The sequence below is a fragment of the Mya arenaria genome, chromosome 3 (assembly GCF_026914265.1).
Source record: "Mya arenaria isolate MELC-2E11 chromosome 3, ASM2691426v1".
Classification (NCBI taxonomy): Eukaryota; Metazoa; Mollusca; class Bivalvia; order Myida; family Myidae; genus Mya; species Mya arenaria.
The window spans coordinates 13,177,192-13,195,847 of NC_069124.1; the positions used below are offsets into that span (position 1 = coordinate 13,177,192).

At 37.1% G+C, this 18,656-nt stretch overlaps 1 protein-coding gene across 1 annotated transcript; it reads left to right on the forward strand.

The window, feature by feature from the left end:
- Positions 1-448: 448 nt before the first annotated feature.
- Positions 449-11,125, forward strand: LOC128225696 (multiple epidermal growth factor-like domains protein 11). The gene is made up of 12 exons (XM_052935604.1): positions 449-584; positions 1,807-2,052; positions 4,506-4,709; positions 5,269-5,409; positions 6,063-6,272; positions 6,506-6,706; positions 7,723-7,860; positions 8,020-8,157; positions 8,911-9,048; positions 10,238-10,372; positions 10,531-10,668; positions 10,968-11,125. Exons 1-12 carry the CDS (start codon positions 449-451, stop codon positions 11,123-11,125), a joined length of 1,983 nt encoding a protein of 660 aa, XP_052791564.1.
- The last annotated feature ends 7,531 nt before the right edge of the window (positions 11,126-18,656 follow it).

Consider the following 18,656-nt stretch of genomic DNA (forward strand, 5'->3'; position numbering starts at 1 on the left):
GCGATACGACTAGAAATTAATCTCTGGGGGAGTGTACTTGACTGACAAAAAGACATTATGACTATTGAAAATAGATCATTTTACGTTTAAATACAGGGGCCCGTTTCAAAACATATTTTAGTCGTATCTTAAATAACCTTCAATCTGTAAAAACGTCACAAATGGCAACACATTTTTATTTTATAAACTGTGAGTTCATTTTTGGTACAGGCTAAAGTTCAATTCGCGCCAATATGTTGCAAGTCAATGAACCTATGATACTACGGTAATTTCAATTTAAGGCTAAAATGTACTGATATAATTATGGACCAACCAAATAGCAAGATACCTACTGAAATGTCTATCAACTAGTTTTAAGGCCGTACAACCAGTTATGGGGACAAACTCTAACGCAGTGACCCCCGAACATGTATGTAATGAGGTATGTTTTCCCAGTGTTAACTTGAGGATGACATATTGGTGTGACGGCACGTCTCGGATTATAATCGGATATGATGATGGTCTAAGACGAGGTTTGGAACCACCCATGTTGTCTGGTTCCCAGCGTACTCTGCACAACCAGAGTAATGAAATGGTAAGGGCAGGTAACCCAGGGTACCACCCATGGCGATATTCTAGCCTTCGAACCAAGTTGACGAGCACAGAAGCTGGACGGACGTCAATCTAAGGTGGCTGGTCTAAGCCGAGGTTGCGAACCACCATTTGGGGTGTTTATTGCACTCCAACCGAGTTTAGCCGAACCGAGCTAGCACAGAAGCTGGTCAAACCTCTAAGGAGCCTGGCCCCTCTTCTCCTCTTTTCTCGATTTTCTCGATCGTGGAACGTTATAGATATTATGCATCGTGGTTATTCAACCGTTTTTGGTGGTCTACATTATTCTCTCTGGTGCCATACCTGATTCAATGATGAGGGCAAATTGCCCCTTTTGAACGTCTAATAAATTACCATTTAAACTTGACCAGGATGCGGCGCAGTCATGCAATAATGCATCCGATAGACGCTAGTCTAACACCTTCCCCCCTCTAGCGTAACATGAGCACAGACAATCACCAATTAAAATAATGTTGCATCGTTATCTATGGGAATTGGTAAGTTACATAATGAGTCAGGGTGTCTTTTACCGTCTTAGTTACGTTTCGTCATTGGTACGCCTTTTGCTCCAGCAAAACCGGAATCGCGTGTAAAAGTCATAGTAAACTATGATCCATCTAGGGTCCGTGACGTCCACAATGAAAACACCATAAACATTTATGGTTTTCAAACACTTGACTGTTTGGTCAGTAATATATGAGTGATGATAAACCTTTTCATTTTTCAATAAACCCGTGAGTATTTAATCACAACACAAACAGCTGTAAATTGTGGATGGCACCTCGACCCTACTCCACCCTCAATTCTCACGAGGTAGCCCAGCAAGTATTTGGATTCCTTCTAGACGTTAACTGATTTTAAAGAATAAAATTTCGCATGATTTGCATTTATTTTCAAATAAAAACAAAATGTTGGAATACTTGACATTGATTGTCTTTTTCGTCAATGTGAAAACCATATTATCCGCAAAAGGTAATAATTAAAAAACATATTAGTATTTATTACATTCAAAGAATTTAATATCTTTCATTAATTTTTGCGTTTTGGCATTAATATTTGTTTAAATATAATAAATTGCTTACTTTCTTATATTTCTTGGCTGAGCCATGAGTAGGGGCTTATACAGAATAATAAAGTACATGTACCAGTTCTAAAAATAGAAAAAAACTATCAAAAGATCTATATATACCCTACAAATACATATTCTTTTTCAAGTTGACAATATAGCTTTGAACAAAACGGCCGATCAAGCGTACCCATATACGGACGGAAACGGAGTAGAATGGAGCGCAGGAAAAGCGGTGGAAGGGTGTATTCTGAGTGACTTACCGGAGAGCCAGCTGTGCTGCAGCGCCACCTTACCTACGTCCGGACAGACGGATAACTACTGGCAGGTGAATCTAGGAGGCGTCCGCGCCATCGGTGCGATCATTGTGTACGGGCGGAGCGACGGAAAACAAGGTGAGCACATGCTACATGGTTACAAAGTAAATATCAGTAGTATTTTTGTTTTGTTTTAAAGCTTTTTACGCTCATATTTGTCATGTTAAAGTGAATCGCTCATGTTTTTAGACCAAAAATTAGTTTTCCCGGTAATGCATCTGAAACACTTATTTTATCATTATTTTACTCTATGGTATCGAAATTGCAGAAAAAAATACAGCTATAGCATAAAAAAGGTATTTTGGTTTAATTGGGGTTCGAACCCACGCAGGAAATGTCAAGAAAAAAATAAAACAGCCGGCTAGTCCATACGGCCACCGGGACACTAATAAACGTAGTTGATATGTTGAACTTTTAATGGTGCATTGATAACATCACGTGATAATGTCAATCAACCAATGACGCAACATCACAGTCGTAATTATTTTTTTAATCGCGTTATAAACACTAATGAAAATTGTGGTCTTCAAAGACGATGTTTGAGCAAATATCTACATTTGCTGAAAGGGTTCCAGCTTTTGGTATTTTGTTTTAACACTCCTTATGATTTGCCACACTTTATTTCGTAATTAAAGACATATTTCGTAATTAAAAAAGTGCACTTTACAAACCATGAGCGAGTCACCTTAAAGTGACACTCTTATTCAAAATCAATACATGCACATGAATAAAAAAACCCATCAATTATGACTGATAAACCTTCAACTACTAACTGAATAATGCTTTTATGAAAAATATTACTTGCTGATAACAAGATAGTAGCCGTGAATTTAATAGCAGAACGCGAAACAATATTAAGATTATGATTGGTGAATGCCAAATGATTTACTATGGTCTACTTTATTTTCATAAGGTAGAAATACCGTGTTTTATGCTCATTTTATTTCAAACTAAACTCAATATCCTTCATAAGAACCATTGTTTTCGACTTTTTGGTATATCAAAACAACATTATAAATTGTGGTAAATCTTATTTGGGAGTAATAATGCATCTTTAATTAATGGAATCAATAATTGAATGAGTCGGAATAAATACTGTCATAAACGCCCAACCAATAAAACAAATTAATTTTTGTTCGTTTTACTAACACATTGTGATATGATATCGGCTGGAATTTCAGTATCGGTTAATCGGACAGACAGACCGACTAAGTAGTCGGATTAATCGATTAATATCAGAAATTTTAAAGGAAAACATTTGGTGGCATTTCGCATCTAGCTACCTACTGAATGGCTTTAGAATAAAATAAAATAAAAAAGTGTAATATTTATGTGGTTTTGAACTTTGTATCTGTTTCCAACAAACTGACAATCACTTATAACTCAAATTGTCAACAAAACAACCAATAACGAAACATTTGATAAACTTTGTGTGAACTTAGTCACAACATTGAATTATCAATGCATCGTGATGACTCACCGTCAGTCCCTGACTGTAATAAAATGATTTCAAACTCATAAAATCATAAGTGCCAAGTGCATTTACACTTTTAGATATAATGACTAGAAGTTGTTAAACAAAATAATCTCAAGAAATCTCAAGGAAATGAATTTATCACCCGGTCTGTCTAATTGTCAATATTACTATATTACTGGGTAATAAATATTACAACTAAAGCTCAGCTAAAACTTTTTCTCATTTCGTATGGTTATGGTTTATGGTATGATTCATATTACAGTAAAATGTACTTTAAAATGTTTTGTCAAATCTCATTTTATGTTTAAGGCAATGCATTATATTGCTGTCATACATGTTCAAGTATGTGTAAAATATCATTCAAATATCATTTTGGATAGTTCAACTGATTTATTATGACTAAATTTAAACATGAGCTCCTGTCATCAAGCCACTGTGGGCAAAATATATTGGAACGAAAGAGAAAAGAAAATAGACGGGAAGACATAGAACTCGAATTCGGTCCCATTCGGAGCTCCTCGGCCATTGTTATCGAAAACAACATCGGATGTATTTGGACGGTTTACATACTCAAAAAGTGGTACGTTTAAGTCCGCTGCAAGTTGATCGCGTAGTAATTTTATTTAGCAATTAAACTTTATGACGTAACTTTTGGGAATCTTAATTATGTTTGCAATATTACTCGTCGCTGGCAATCAATTTAAACTTAGATCAATAAATACAACTCTAAAACACTACATTTAATAAATGATATAATTAAAAAAATACGAACTACTTCAACTGATGTACCGGCATACATCCGAGGTTGTTTTCCATAAAAATGGCCGAGGAGTTCGGCTCCAGAGTATACGGCACCAATTCTTCGATTAATCGATACAAGCTAAACGTCGTCTCCGAGTGTTGACTTTTAGCCCGCGGCGACGATTTACATAAAACAGAGTCGTTTGATCAACACAATCATTGTTGTAGCAATTATACACCGAATGAATTTAACAACAATATTCTAGAACAAGTTCTTAAAACGCATTTATCACTCACTATTTCTAACCTTCAGTCCAGCTAGCAGGGTTCCAGGTATACGGACTGCTAACTTCCGGTGGGGCGAAGGAACACCTGTACAACAGCACGGGTGTGGAATACCCGGTAGATGGAATCTTCAACATTACCGTGAAACCCGAGAAGAACGCATCCATAATCCGGGTGGAGAAGCCGCCGGGTGATTCCATTATCACGCTGTGTGAGGTGGAGGTGTTTGAAGGTATGCAAGAGCCATGCACACCATTTTCAAACATAAATACATGCACGATTATTATGCTACATTTTTTTGTGATATGGTCATGTTATTGTTTAACTACAACATATATAAATACAAAGTATTGCAACTGACAAGTCCAAACTATCGTATGCAGGTAGTGAGTTTGGTAATAAAACTGATATTGAACTGCAACATAATAAAGTATATCAATACAACGTATTGCAGCTTCCAAGTCTAAATATCCTACAAGAAATGAGATTGGTAACATGATCTTGCTTTGTTTAAACTACAACATATATCAATACAAAGTCTTGCAACTAACATGTCCAGAAGTCCTTACAGAAGTGAGTGTGGGCTTGTTTCAATGATTTGGTGAAAGGATATTTATGGAGAACAAAAATGGCCAACTAACAATGTATATAGGCAAATTCAAACGCAGAACATATGCAGCTTTCCAATGATTGGTTACAATATTTTAGCAGTCTTAACTTGATTCAGGCCGACCTTATGAATGCTTTCGAATATTACACATCTAACCTGAATACTCACCTACCCTGTACAGCCTGTGACGACGGTACTTACGGAAGCGGATGTGAGGAGCGGTGCGGAAAATGCGCGGACGGAGGCGCCTGTGACAAGGTGACTGGTACCTGTCCGCCGGGCGGCTGCGAGGCGGGCTGGACGGGCGACATGTGTTGGGCCAGTAAGTATTTTCATTGATTATATGGAAGATGGGGTGACTGTAAATTAAATATTGGTTAGTTGCCATATCATAAGTAATAATTAAACGAGAAACATCACGAGCTAATTCAATTGATTGAACATTTATTTTGATAAATATTACTTGAAACAATTTAAAGATGCACTCTTACTCCCTAATAAGATATACCACAATTAATTATATTGTTTTAATATTACAAAAAGGACGAATACATGTAGAATAATGGTTTTATGAAGGATACCGAGTTTAATTTGAAAGAATTAAGCATAAAACACGGTATTTCTACTTAGTAATGATATAACAGTCGACCACAGTAAATCTTTTAGAATTCACCAGTTATTGAATATTTTTGCGCTTTCTTACAATCTTGTTATCAGTAATCAATATTTTCCATAAATGTATCATTTAGGAGGTAGTTACAGGTTTATCAGTAAAAATGTATGTTTGTTATACATTCATATGCATGTATTGATTTTGAATAAGATTGTCACTTTTAGTAGATCAAATAAATTATATATCCATGAATAATAATACTTTTTCGATTCCCATCGCTCAATCGATCATTCAAAATCAATCGAATGCTTGGTGTATGTTTTATGTGAAGCATACTAAATACCTTATTTTGCGAACTAAAGGGGCGAACATACTGCTACTGAAACCTGCCACCCAAACGAGCACCATGAACGGCCGGAACGCCAGCCTGGCAGTGGACGGTTGTGCTGACCAGGGAACACCGAGCTGCTGCAGCTCGACTGGGGCAGAGGGCAACGCGTCCCTCATCCTCAACCCCGGTGGTGTTTACGAAATTGGCCGGATCGTGGTCTACGGCGAGACAGGAGGAGCAGGTGATATGGTTTTAAATGGATGGACAAATTTCATAAGTTCCTCATAAGATCACCATTGTAGATACACAGTATGGAGTGGTATTTCAACCTATCAGCATGTTTTGTAGCCGCGAAGAGAATTTAGAGTTTAAAAATATAATAATACTCATCGGCATGTAAAAGATATAGCCTTTTTACATATTATGATAATTAATTCAAATACATTTAACAAGTTTTTTCACTTTTTTTCTCAGATAAGCTTGCGGGTTTCATGTTGTACGACAGCCCATCGATGCAACCCCGCATGCTGTTATACGATAGTAGCCCCCAACCATATGGAACCGGTATCTATGACTTCCCCGTCGACCCGCCCGTTGCCTCCCAGTCCCTCATCCTAGAGCGGATATCCGACTCGCCGGCTGCATTGGTCGTCTGTGAGGTGCAAGCGTACATAGGTACACGTTACTAAGTTCGAATTTTGGAGGGTTGTCATAGGATTTAGGGAAGTTTCGGGAATTCGATTGTTATCAAAAAGGGTCGTTATTGTTTATTCATTCAGATATCCCTATACCTCCAAAATTGATCTCTTACTTATACACAATTAAAGAAATACATGCCGGTTTCAAGTGACACTCTTATTCAAAATCATTATATACACATGTATAACAAACGTACATTTTGAGTGATAAACCTTTAACTGCTACCTAAATAATGCATTAATGGAAAATATTAATTACTGATAACAAGATTGTAACCGTGTATTTAATAACTTAAAACCCAAATGTATTAAATGACTGGTGAGTGCTAAAAGGTTTTCTGCAATCTACTATCGTCTCACAAGGTAGAAATATGGTGTATTTCTGCACCATTTTTCGAATTAAATTCGGTGTCCATCATAAAAACCCTTGTTTTCGACATTTATTCGTCCTTTGTTGGTATATTAAAACAATGATATTATTTGTGGTAAATTTGATTTGGGAAAAAGAGTGTATTCTTAAGCCGATACTTCAAAAAAAAATTGAGCATTTCGTTTTACCGAAAATGATATACATATATTGTATTTGTATAATAATTTGTTTCACAATATTAAAATATTTGACTATCTTACTTATAGCAGGTCAAATGTATTCTCATTAGGGTACAAGTGATTGGAATTAAGTAAACACTAATTTCACATGTATCTTGTCTATTAAGAGCCTGAATTCTTGAACTGAAGATATTTTTTTTTAAATTACACCAATTATATTTTTCCGTAACATGTTTTCTCTTTATTAACCATTTTTCTATCGTTCATGTTATTACTATTTTCTTTGTTCTCCCTGCTTATGTTTCCTGCATTGCAGAACTTAGTGTTAATCTGAATGGAAGTTGAAATCAAACGTTAATGCGGACTTAAAAAAACAATTGGAAAATACGTAAAATATAAAAAAAATAAAATGAACATTTGCGTTTACTTACCTTTCTGTTCAAGTCTGCCCGGCCGGTTTCTATGGCGACCGATGCGAGGACACGTGTGGAAACTGTGTACAAAATGACACGTGCCACGGTATAATTGGCAGGTGCTCGAATGGCTGCGCGGCGGGATGGCGGGAAGATCTCTGTAAAACAGGTACACAATGTGCCAGCTTCTCATTTTAAATTGTTTTAATATACAGACGAGAATGTATTTTAGTTGATATACATATTGATATGCTACGTTTATATATTATAGTTAGCTAAAAGGGTTCTAGAAGTGAGTTTGCTATCTCTATCTTCCATACCATGTTAGGTTGTCAGAACGGAACATTCGGTGAGAACTGCAACATGACATGTGGTGCGTGCAAAGACAACGTGCCTTGTAACATCGCCACAGGGGCGTGTCCAGACGGATGCGAGTCCGGTTACCAAGGAGACACGTGTCTAAATGGTATGACCCGTTTTTAAATTTTTAAATGAATTTAATGTCTTTTTTAGCTCGACGATTAGTGAGTTTTTCTACTAACATTTGCGTTGGCGTCGCTACTTGTAGTCCATATAAACAGCCGCTTCAGAGTCTTTGACGATTTTTGTTTTAGCGACTCTGCGCTTAGGGAACAAAATGAATGTCCAAATGTTAAAATAGTTCTCTAAACGCGCATTATTGTGGCTACACTACTTGGTGCAAGCTACCATCAAGCCCATATCACAGTGACCATTTGTTGTATTTGATTGCTTATTAAGACGAGGCTTTTAAGCCATCAAACCAACTAACAAAACAATGAGTAAGACAACTGGAACTTGCATATAATGCAAATTATGACCCTAATTTGCCGCATAAATTCTGGTTAAAGTTGTGCGTACATACAACACTAAATGTGTTTATTGAAACACAAAACTAAGCTAACCATTCAACTTACCTACTTAATTATTCGAGTTGGGTAATGGTTGATTTAATTTTATGTCAAATTCGTGACATGCTATTATACAACTTTTAGGGCCATCTTGATCCTCTTTTTTACTTGGATTGGTCAACATTCCCAGTCATAATTTGCGTTGTTGTAACAAATATAATTTGATTTGAATAGTCAAGTCTGTTTATAATGAAAGACAAAAAACACAACAGTAATGGCATGATGTAAGGATCAAACACAAATAGTATCTCCGGACAACATTTATTGACCTACATTGATTTTTCTCTCAGAGTGCAGTAACGGAACATGGGGTTGGAATTGTAACGAGACGTGCGGATATTGTGCAGACGGTGCGTCTTGCAACGCAAGCACGGGCACCTGCATGGACGGCTGTGCTTCCGGCTACAGTGGAGACATGTGCATGGAGGGTAACAATTGGAGCAATACTCCATGCATGCTATGTTTAAAGCTTGTTTCACTCGTTTTTATCTATTTCATAAACGGACCCCTATCGTTCCATCAATATCATAGTAAGCGAATATGTTGGATGAATAACTATGTTCAAATAAAATGTCAGGAAATCAAATCGTTCAAAAGCACTTAAGGGTGATGTGGTTGAGGCATGTGGTTAAAGCAACTGTGCACCAGACGATCAATATGCAAGAAAAAAAGAAAATTGTCGAAAACTGTCATAAACATGGTATTCATGTGTACAATGCATTGAAACTTACCAACTGAAGTACCACATAGTTTACAATTTAGTTAAGTTTAGCAGTTATTTAATATTTTTCCATTAAAAATGATTACTGGGTATGTCTACCTAGTAGAATTCATTCCTTATGCGTGATTGGCTAGTCGGTGTTATCACGTGATATTACCGAGTTAGGTCTATAGCTTAATTATGTCACATGATTCAAGTAAGCCATCGTAGCCCAGTGGATACGACGCTGGATTGCAATTTTGGCGACACGGGTTCGAACCCGGTCTCCGACACATTTTTTTTTACATTTTTTACAATTATGATATCAAAGCGTAACACATTTTATTAAATAATTGTCCTGAGATTCGATACAGAAAAAAACTTTTTTTGCTGCCAATCTGCTGTACAGTCCCTTTTACATCTATTGGCGAACATATTTCTTATCTTGTATCTCATGCGTTCTTATAATTTTAAAGTAACATTCGTATTTAAAATCAATCCACACTCAATCAAACAAACATAATTTTTGAGTGAAAAACCTTTTATTTAACTATGAAAAATATGATTATGACTCTAAACGTGTATTTAAAAACTGAAAACGCACAAATATTAAATGACTGGTAGGTCCTAAAATATTTACAGTGAACAATTATCGACTCATAAGGTCGAACTACCGCGTTTTCTGTACCTTAAAAAACTTTCAAATTAAACACGGTATCCCTCATAAGAACCATTGTGTTCTATTATATTTATTCATCCTTTTCGGTGAATTAAAACGATTTATTTTCATCTAATATGGGAGGAAGAGTGCAATCTTAAATACGCCAACAAATGACATAGGGAAGTCAAGAATGTTTGCAGATATTGTTTTTTTCTGTTGTATAATTTAAGTTTTTTTCTTCTCTTTTTTACTCCAGAATGTGTCTCGCCTCAGTTTGGTCCTGACTGTCTGTCCATGTGCTACTGTACAGATAACGCCACGTGCAACCACGTGACTGGCGAGTGTCCGAGTTTCTGCCAACCTGGCTGGCAGGGGGACTCGTGCAGTAATGGTAAGCTTATTGATTTTCTTATAGCAGTATGAACTGTGAAGAATACTAGCTATATTAGACAGAAAGAAATAAAACCCACATATTGATTGTCGATATCGTTTGTAAAACAACGTATTCACAATTCATAATAAACGTATAACACATGCCAATGTCCACAGCTTGTGACAACAGCACGTTTGGACAGAATTGTTCCGGGCAGTGTGGTCAGTGTATGGATAACGTCACATGTGACGTCATCGACGGCACGTGCGAGGATGGGTGTGCACCTGGCTGGCTGCTCGATACCTGCGCACAAAGTAAGTTGCTGTTGTTTATAAAGACATCCATCTGATAGCAGCATTTTACAGAAGATTATCCATTCTGTGGGATGCCTTTTAATTATTATTATTATTATTATTATTATTATTATTATTATTATTATTATTATTATTATTATTATTATTATTACTATTCAGTGCTGGCATGACAAATATAATATAGGAGCTTGGACTAAAACCATTCCGCACTCGGTTGACGTACATATAATAAAAGTAATAAGAGATAAAAAAAACTCTATTTTCTTTTTTAAAAATGTTTTTTTATGATTATCCGCCAGAGTGCGAAGAAGGTTATTTCGGCGCAAACTGCAGCGAAACGTGCGGTCAGTGTGCGGACGGCGCATCCTGTGATCACGAGACGGGCGCATGCGCAGCTGGGTGCGCCTCGGGTTGGAAGGGCAGTGAAACGTCTTGCAAAACTGGTATGATGACTTAATCCGGGTTTTTATCCTGCAGGGCGTGTTTATCATTGACTATTGAAATATCAAATACAAATCTCGTTTATCATGTTTGACTAAAACATCCGTTGATCCTATTCTCAAAATAAACACCGATTGGTATATTTTGTTTACATTTATCGGTCTTAATCATGTTGTCTAGGTAGTGCTGATGCTGACATGCTTGAAGGGAAATGCATCGATTGTAAGTATAAAGCATTTACACTTTATCTCTTAATCAGTACATAATCGACTCTGCGTATTTATAATGTCCCTTCTTCAGAATGTTCATCTGGTGAGTTCGGAGCTGACTGCGCAGGTCGGTGTTTCTGCGCGGATGGCGTGCCGTGTAACGCAACTTCCGGTCTGTGTCCGAGCGAATGTGATGCCGGTATCGTAGGGGAATTCTGTGAAATAGGTGGGTATAAAGAAAGTATATATAAAAATACTGTTTATAAATACATTGTGAAGTCAATTTGTAAAGTAATAACGTGACAGGAGACCATGGGCAGTATTCAAAGACCAACTCATTACAAAAAAATCATCATGATAATAAAAAGAGTTGTTTTATAATATAATATTATAAAAGCTTAATTTGTTTATTCACCTAAAAATGAACATAAGCAAGAAAAAGATCCAAATGATAAAACTGTAGGGTATTTAAAATATTCGTTGTTGATTTTTTCACTAAGTTGTAAGTTTTCACTAAGTTACTTTATGGATACGGCCCCAGTACTATTTGATGGGATTACAGCAATGTCTTTATGAATTCTGATGTCAGCTCAATTAGTAGGAACCTACCAGATAAAAACGACAACAAAAACAAAATAATTATTCCGACGGAGAGACTTTTATTGTATTCTGCCTTCAACAAATTCCAGATTTAAACAGGGCAAAAAATAAACCAGCGGCGCAATCGTCGACAGAGTTCGCTTACGGTTTCAACTTCAGCGCTAGCCTCGCGGTGGACGGTAACTGGGAACAAGCGGAGCCGAATAAGAGTCGCACGTGCAGCTTGACTAAGACTTTCCCGCCAGATGTTAACCCCTGGTGGTATGTCGATATGCAAGGCGTCTCAAGGATAGAATCAGTCCTTGTTTATGGCAGGAACGGTAATTACGTGTTTATATCTCCGAATCTAAATGTTAAGATCAACAGGATGGGTAAAATAAGTGTTGTTGTTTTTCGGCGTGCTGCATTGCCAGTCTTTACGAACAATCTCAAGTCCGCCTATATAGACACTGCCTCAGAAAAACAAACATTTGAAACGAACAAAATCATTTAAATTACATTTTTTACAGTATCTATGTAATTCCGTCTTAATATTTCGTCTTGTATAAAGTCAGCAGTATTCTCTGCCAATGCTCTGCAGCATACACTTGTAGTTTTGAGTCTCGAGGTTGAAAACAGACTTGAGAATGTTCGTAAAAACATTGGCAAAGAGGATTGACTATTCTGATCTCTACTTTGTCCGAACCAAGTGTTCGTCCTGATTACCAGTTGCTTAAGATGTATTTATAATTATCGTATATACTAGCACTGCTAGTGACTCATGCTTCATCGAAATATACACACATATTGTTATATTTCAACGGTAAAAAGAACATTTTATGTTTTCATAGATACTGAAGGACCTCAGTATTTGAGCGGGTTCTTGTTGTATGCCGTAAACAACACCGACGTCGGCAGCGCCATGCCGGATTATACTAACACTGGCGACTATGGTGATGGAGTGTTCAACGTAACATTTGATGACGTCATTTTCGCCAGATACGTGTACATCACGTTAAATAAAACAGAATCGCTCAGTTTATGTGAAGTTCGAGTATTGGGTGGTATGTTGTTCATGTGTAATTATATGTCATTGGCCGACTCTGGATTCAAATATGTATTAAAACTAAGTGTAATTGTATAAATTTCGATTGTCGTTTAAAAAGATTTTTCCATACGTTACCATTATTTTGTACAGTCGAACCCCGTTGGCTCGAACGCCCAAGGACCACTTCGAGCCAACGAGAAATTCGAGTCAAGCGAGTTCGAGCCAACGGGGTTCGTTTGCATAAACATATCAATTTTCTATGCAATGCTAATGATCACTCCTCAATGGCATTGATTGGCTTAAGCAGGTCAAGAGAAGTCTTAGACCAACATTTTATAGAGCTTTAAAACGCCAACATTTCCTTATTCACCTCAAGTGGTTTTCCCCTCCCTGTAGAATGCGCGGACGGTACGTTTGGTCTGTCTTGTGAGGGTCGGTGTTACTGCGCAGAAGGAGCCGCCTGTGACAAGGAGACGGGTGTCTGTCCCCCGGGCGGATGTGAGCCTGGCTACACCGGGGACATGTGTGATACTCGTGCGTATTAGTATTACACTTGAAGCGATTTAGATCATGTAGATGCAAAACCTTAATTTATAAATTTTGACTAGATAACATTTAAATACATGCTAAGAAGGAACTCGAATTAAGAACTTTATTTAAAAAAAAAGAAACGGTGAAAGTTGACATGGTGTTTGCGGAATATTATATACAAGAGTGTATAAAAACAACACTCTCAAAACAAAACAGTATAGTTTCTCTGATTGACTGAAAAGATATACAGTTTTACTCAAACGAAAAGAGACACATTCAGTTTTTTAATCTATAATACTGATATATTTATGGACAATTTGGTAAATGAAAATCTCTGTAATTCTAGTAATTTGGATTTAAGCGCGTTGTGAAAACATTCATGTAGAATGTATATCAGTTAAGGCCACTTGCTCAATATTTATACAGTTTTAGTTAGGAAGTCGCCGGAATTAATTTCCCAGAGGGTACGCAACAGGAAAATGGGAACCTTAAGATAAATTACTGAAAAACAATGATATTGAAAGAAATTATTTCTGTTCTTCGTACATAAACTTTCAAATATAATTTATTTAATGTGTTTCTACAGGCATTCACTCGTAATTGAGATCTGGTAAAAAGTTAATTATGATTTAAAGTCATACCCATTTGGCGCCTCTTTACTTAAAATATAAACCAATCAAAATTATGTAATTTCTGTTTGTGTCATGATTTAGCACCGCCTCTTATTTACAACATTCAAATGGATCAAAATCAAGAGTGCATTTCATTTAAAGAATGTATCTCGATGGTTCTGACAACAAAAAGAAGTTGAGAAAAAATCAGTGTTTCAGGTATCCGACACCAAGTATGTTAATTTTGGATGACCGGTGACTCCAAATGATTATGGTATCATTTGAAAGGGGTTTGTTTGTATGAAGAAAAACACGTAAATATGAAAATCGAAAATGATACAATTAACAGGTATTTTTGGCCTTCAAATATTAAGATAATATGACTTTTAAGTCCGTTTGCAGCTGAAGAAAAGAGCATAAATACAATATTTATGCATGATCTACATTTTTACATAAAATATATCAGCAGGCAACTACTCTACAAATGATACCAAATGTATACGGGGACACAATGCATCAGCATTCAACACTACGGTTAATGAAGCTATCAGAGAACTAGCTTATTTGTGGATCAGCAGATTCCTTAATTGAATTGTTTTGATGACTTATCAATGGTTTTGAGCCTCGATTGCTCTATATATGCTAAGCAAAACACGTTTTAGTATCGTATTTTATATAGCCAAACTACTTGCTTAAACATGACAAGACAGATTGTAATTATCTTTACCAAACTCTAACATGGAGAAAATTGCACTTAGACCAAAATAATGTGTGAAACATTTCCAGAGTGCGCAAATGACACGTACGGAACAGGATGTTTGGAGACGTGCGGCGCATGCGCGGACGACGGCACTTGTGATTTTGTGACGGGCGTTTGTCCGAATAGCTGCTCGGCTGGATGGCTGGGAGAAATGTGCGACACAGGTAAGGGCTGTAAGCTTAAATCGAATTCTTGGATTGGGACAGGAATGGTCGCTGTCTTATGCACAACCCCCAATGGAATATACTGCTGATTTTTTAAGTGACATTGAACCTTAATGTATGAACGGGGTCACACCTACCACCGATCTACCATAACAACTATGAGCTACTGAGGTTTATCCCTTCAAAGGACCGTGGTTTCACCTTAACTTGCCGAACTTTGGTGCTGCCGGTGAAAATATGTAAATGTCGGTTTATTTATATTTAGTTAAAGCTAGTTGTATTTCATTAGTTGGCGCCCAGAACTATATTTGATATTACTTTAGAAATATTCCAACTTAGGGACTAGTTCATAAATTGCAGAACAATGCTTTCAATAGTTTCCACGTTGCATGATAAAATATGAAGTTTAGTTTGTTTTATAAAACTTTACACTTTAATTGACAATGAAACCGAAAGTTATAACAGCCATGCTTATCATTTTGAAAATTTTGATTTTAAATACCAACTCAATCATAACAACTCGGCCATCTCCGAGAAAGATACAGGCCGATGAGTTCCGATTGATATCAAATAGATGAAGGTTATACGGTACTATTAAAATATCCTTTGTTGTAAATGTAATGTTTGTAAACCTCCTACACAGTAATCTCCCTTGGTGACAGCAAAATGCCGAGATTTGAAAAAATAATCTTGAGCTTAATTGTTTGTTTTGAAAATGTCACTCGAAGGAATGAACTCCAGATAATTCCCCTTTGATGTATATATATAGTGTTTTGATCCCCGTTCTATATACTCATATCATGAGTGAAATGTGTTACAAAAACTTATACAAAATATAAAGCAAGGAATTAACATAACATGCCGGTACAAATAAAAGGTGAAGTTCATGCAATTGAAATCTATGTATTAGACCATTGACTCTATATCATCCGAAGAAACGTATGTATATTTTGAAAATACGCCTCCGACACTAGGGAACATTCGTTGTAAAATCAAGAGAAACGAAAATTATACACAACATGACAGTGGTAGCAAAAAGGTTTATTTTTTATTTATTAAAAAAGTCGACAATTCGAATACCGATTTTGACATTCGAATACCAAACGTTCGATCTAATATTCGAATATTCGTATGCATCCCTAATATTTTTGTTATAATTTTAAATTAGTTTTAACCGGAGGATTAGCTTGAGGAAAAAACAGAATATCTTTAATTCCGGGCTTAAACTATTGTAACAATATTATTAACCATAATGTCCTTCGAGCATATGTACACCCAACATAAAACAAAATATTATCATTGAAATAATAACCAATTTTGGTTATCTGCATGCACGTTTTTCTTCTAATTTCATTGCGCCGACTTGATGCTATGCATCAACTTTTTTCTTGTATTTATTTGGCGAGTGTTGAATTAGCAATGATGAACTGCGTCTTAGAAAGATCTGCTTCAACATTACACATAAATATAAGTTCATTTCGATGTACAAAATATTCACCACTGTCTATCCTGTCCTATGTCTTGCAGTATGCTCTTTCGGTGCTTATGGCGATGAGTGCAATGGCACGTGCGGATGGTGCAAGGATAACGTCACGTGCAATCACGTGACAGGAATGTGTATGGACGGATGCGCGGCGGGTTACAATGGTACCATGTGCACGGAAGGTATGTCAGTAATGAAATACAACTAAGAGTATATACGTGTACTCGGTTAATGATAAAAAGATGATTAAAGTAATGCAATCAAATAAAAGCATTATACAATTTATAAGTTTAATAAAAATCTAACGAATATCTTAAAACCGTAAATATGTCTGGGAGGACTATGTCCGCCAGTGCAACATGGATGCACGGGAACGGCGGGAGATTATGTCCGCCAGAGGAACATGGGGACAGCGGGACGGCTGTGGATTATTTCCACCAGAGTAACACGGGAACACGGGGACGGTGGTGATTATTTCCGCCAGAGTAACATGGGGACACCGGGACGGCTGTGGATAATTTCAACCAGAGTAACATGGGAACACGGGTACGGTGGTAATTATTTCCGCCAGAGTAACATGGGGGCACGGGGATGGCTGAGGATTACTTCCGCTATAGTTTCATGGGGGCACGGGGATGGCAGGGGATTATTTCCGCTATAGTTTCATGGGGGCACGGGGATGGCAAGGGATTATGTCCGCTATAGTTCATGGGGACACGGGGATATAAGGGGATTATTTCCGCTATAGTTTCATGGAGGTACGGGGACGGCGGGGATTATTCCCGCCAGAGTAACATGTGGACACGGGGATTGCAGGGGAATATTTCCGCCAGAGTTATTATAATGAGGACACGGGGACGACAGGGGATCGTTTCCGCCATAGTTTCATGGGGGCACGGGGACGGCGGGGATTATTCCTGCCAGAGGAACATTAGGACACGTGGACGACAGGGGATAATTTGTTCGTACCCGGCCTAGTCCCAAACAGTATAAATTTATTATATATAAATGGTACTTATAATTCAAGAATGTGTGAACGGGACGTACGGAGAAAACTGCGCTCAGATTTGCGGCCGTTGTGTAAATGACACGGTCTGTGACCTTTACAACGGAAGTTGTGAATTCGGATGCGCGGAGGGATTCACTGGGCTGCAGTGTTCACCAGGTTGGTAGAACTACTGTAGACGCACTAAAACAATGAAATTATATTTCAAAGTCTCAATATGATTGGTTTATGTTTTAAATTGCAATCATCAATTACATAATAACAAATAAAACAAATGGTTTATACAATTTTCAATTTAATATACTGATAATCTAATATTCTTCAGCTTTATATTTATATATTGAATGAATAAAGTTTCAGTCTTTCAGACTTAATTTAATTCCTCTCGCATGTAATCCTGATATTGTATTTTCTCCAATTAGCGAGACAGACGGGTGATGATGATAGTTCCGATGATGGGAACAACACGGGTGCCATTGTCGGCGGCATCTTTGGCGCTTTGGGAGTCATTGCGGTCGGTGCGGTCGCGTACAAGTTCTACATGAGACAAAAGTGAGTGTGTCAGTGATCCGCTTGTGGTTTTTGTTTTGATTTACACGTACATGTAAAAAATGACAAGCTGAATATAACAATTATACGACGTATATCAGTTAGAGTAAATGAACATATTTTTTTGTCTTCTACAACTTATGAAACTTTCAGGTCTCCTGGAGGGAGCGCGATGAAATACAATCCATCTCTTGCCAACTCGGGGTACACAAGCACAACTTCCATGGCATCATCACCGGAACACCAATATGCCGGAATTTCTCCTGTGGGTACGTATACTCTATATCCGACATATTGTAACTTACAGTTCGTACGCAATTAAGAAAAAATCCACTAGAAGCTTCGTAAATTACTTAGACAGATTCTTATACTCTGTAGACAGATTTGACCCGCGTATGTACGCATATTATTCAGGCAGATTGCACCCGAGGATAAAAAACTCTTGAAACAGATTTCACCTAAGGGTACGTTTACTCCTAGAGTACGCATTCTCTTAGGGTACGTTTACTCCTAGAGTACGCATTCTCTTAGGGTACGTATACTTTTCAGACATAGTGTACCTATAAGAGTACGTATTTTTGTGGACAGAATAAGACTAACACTGTTT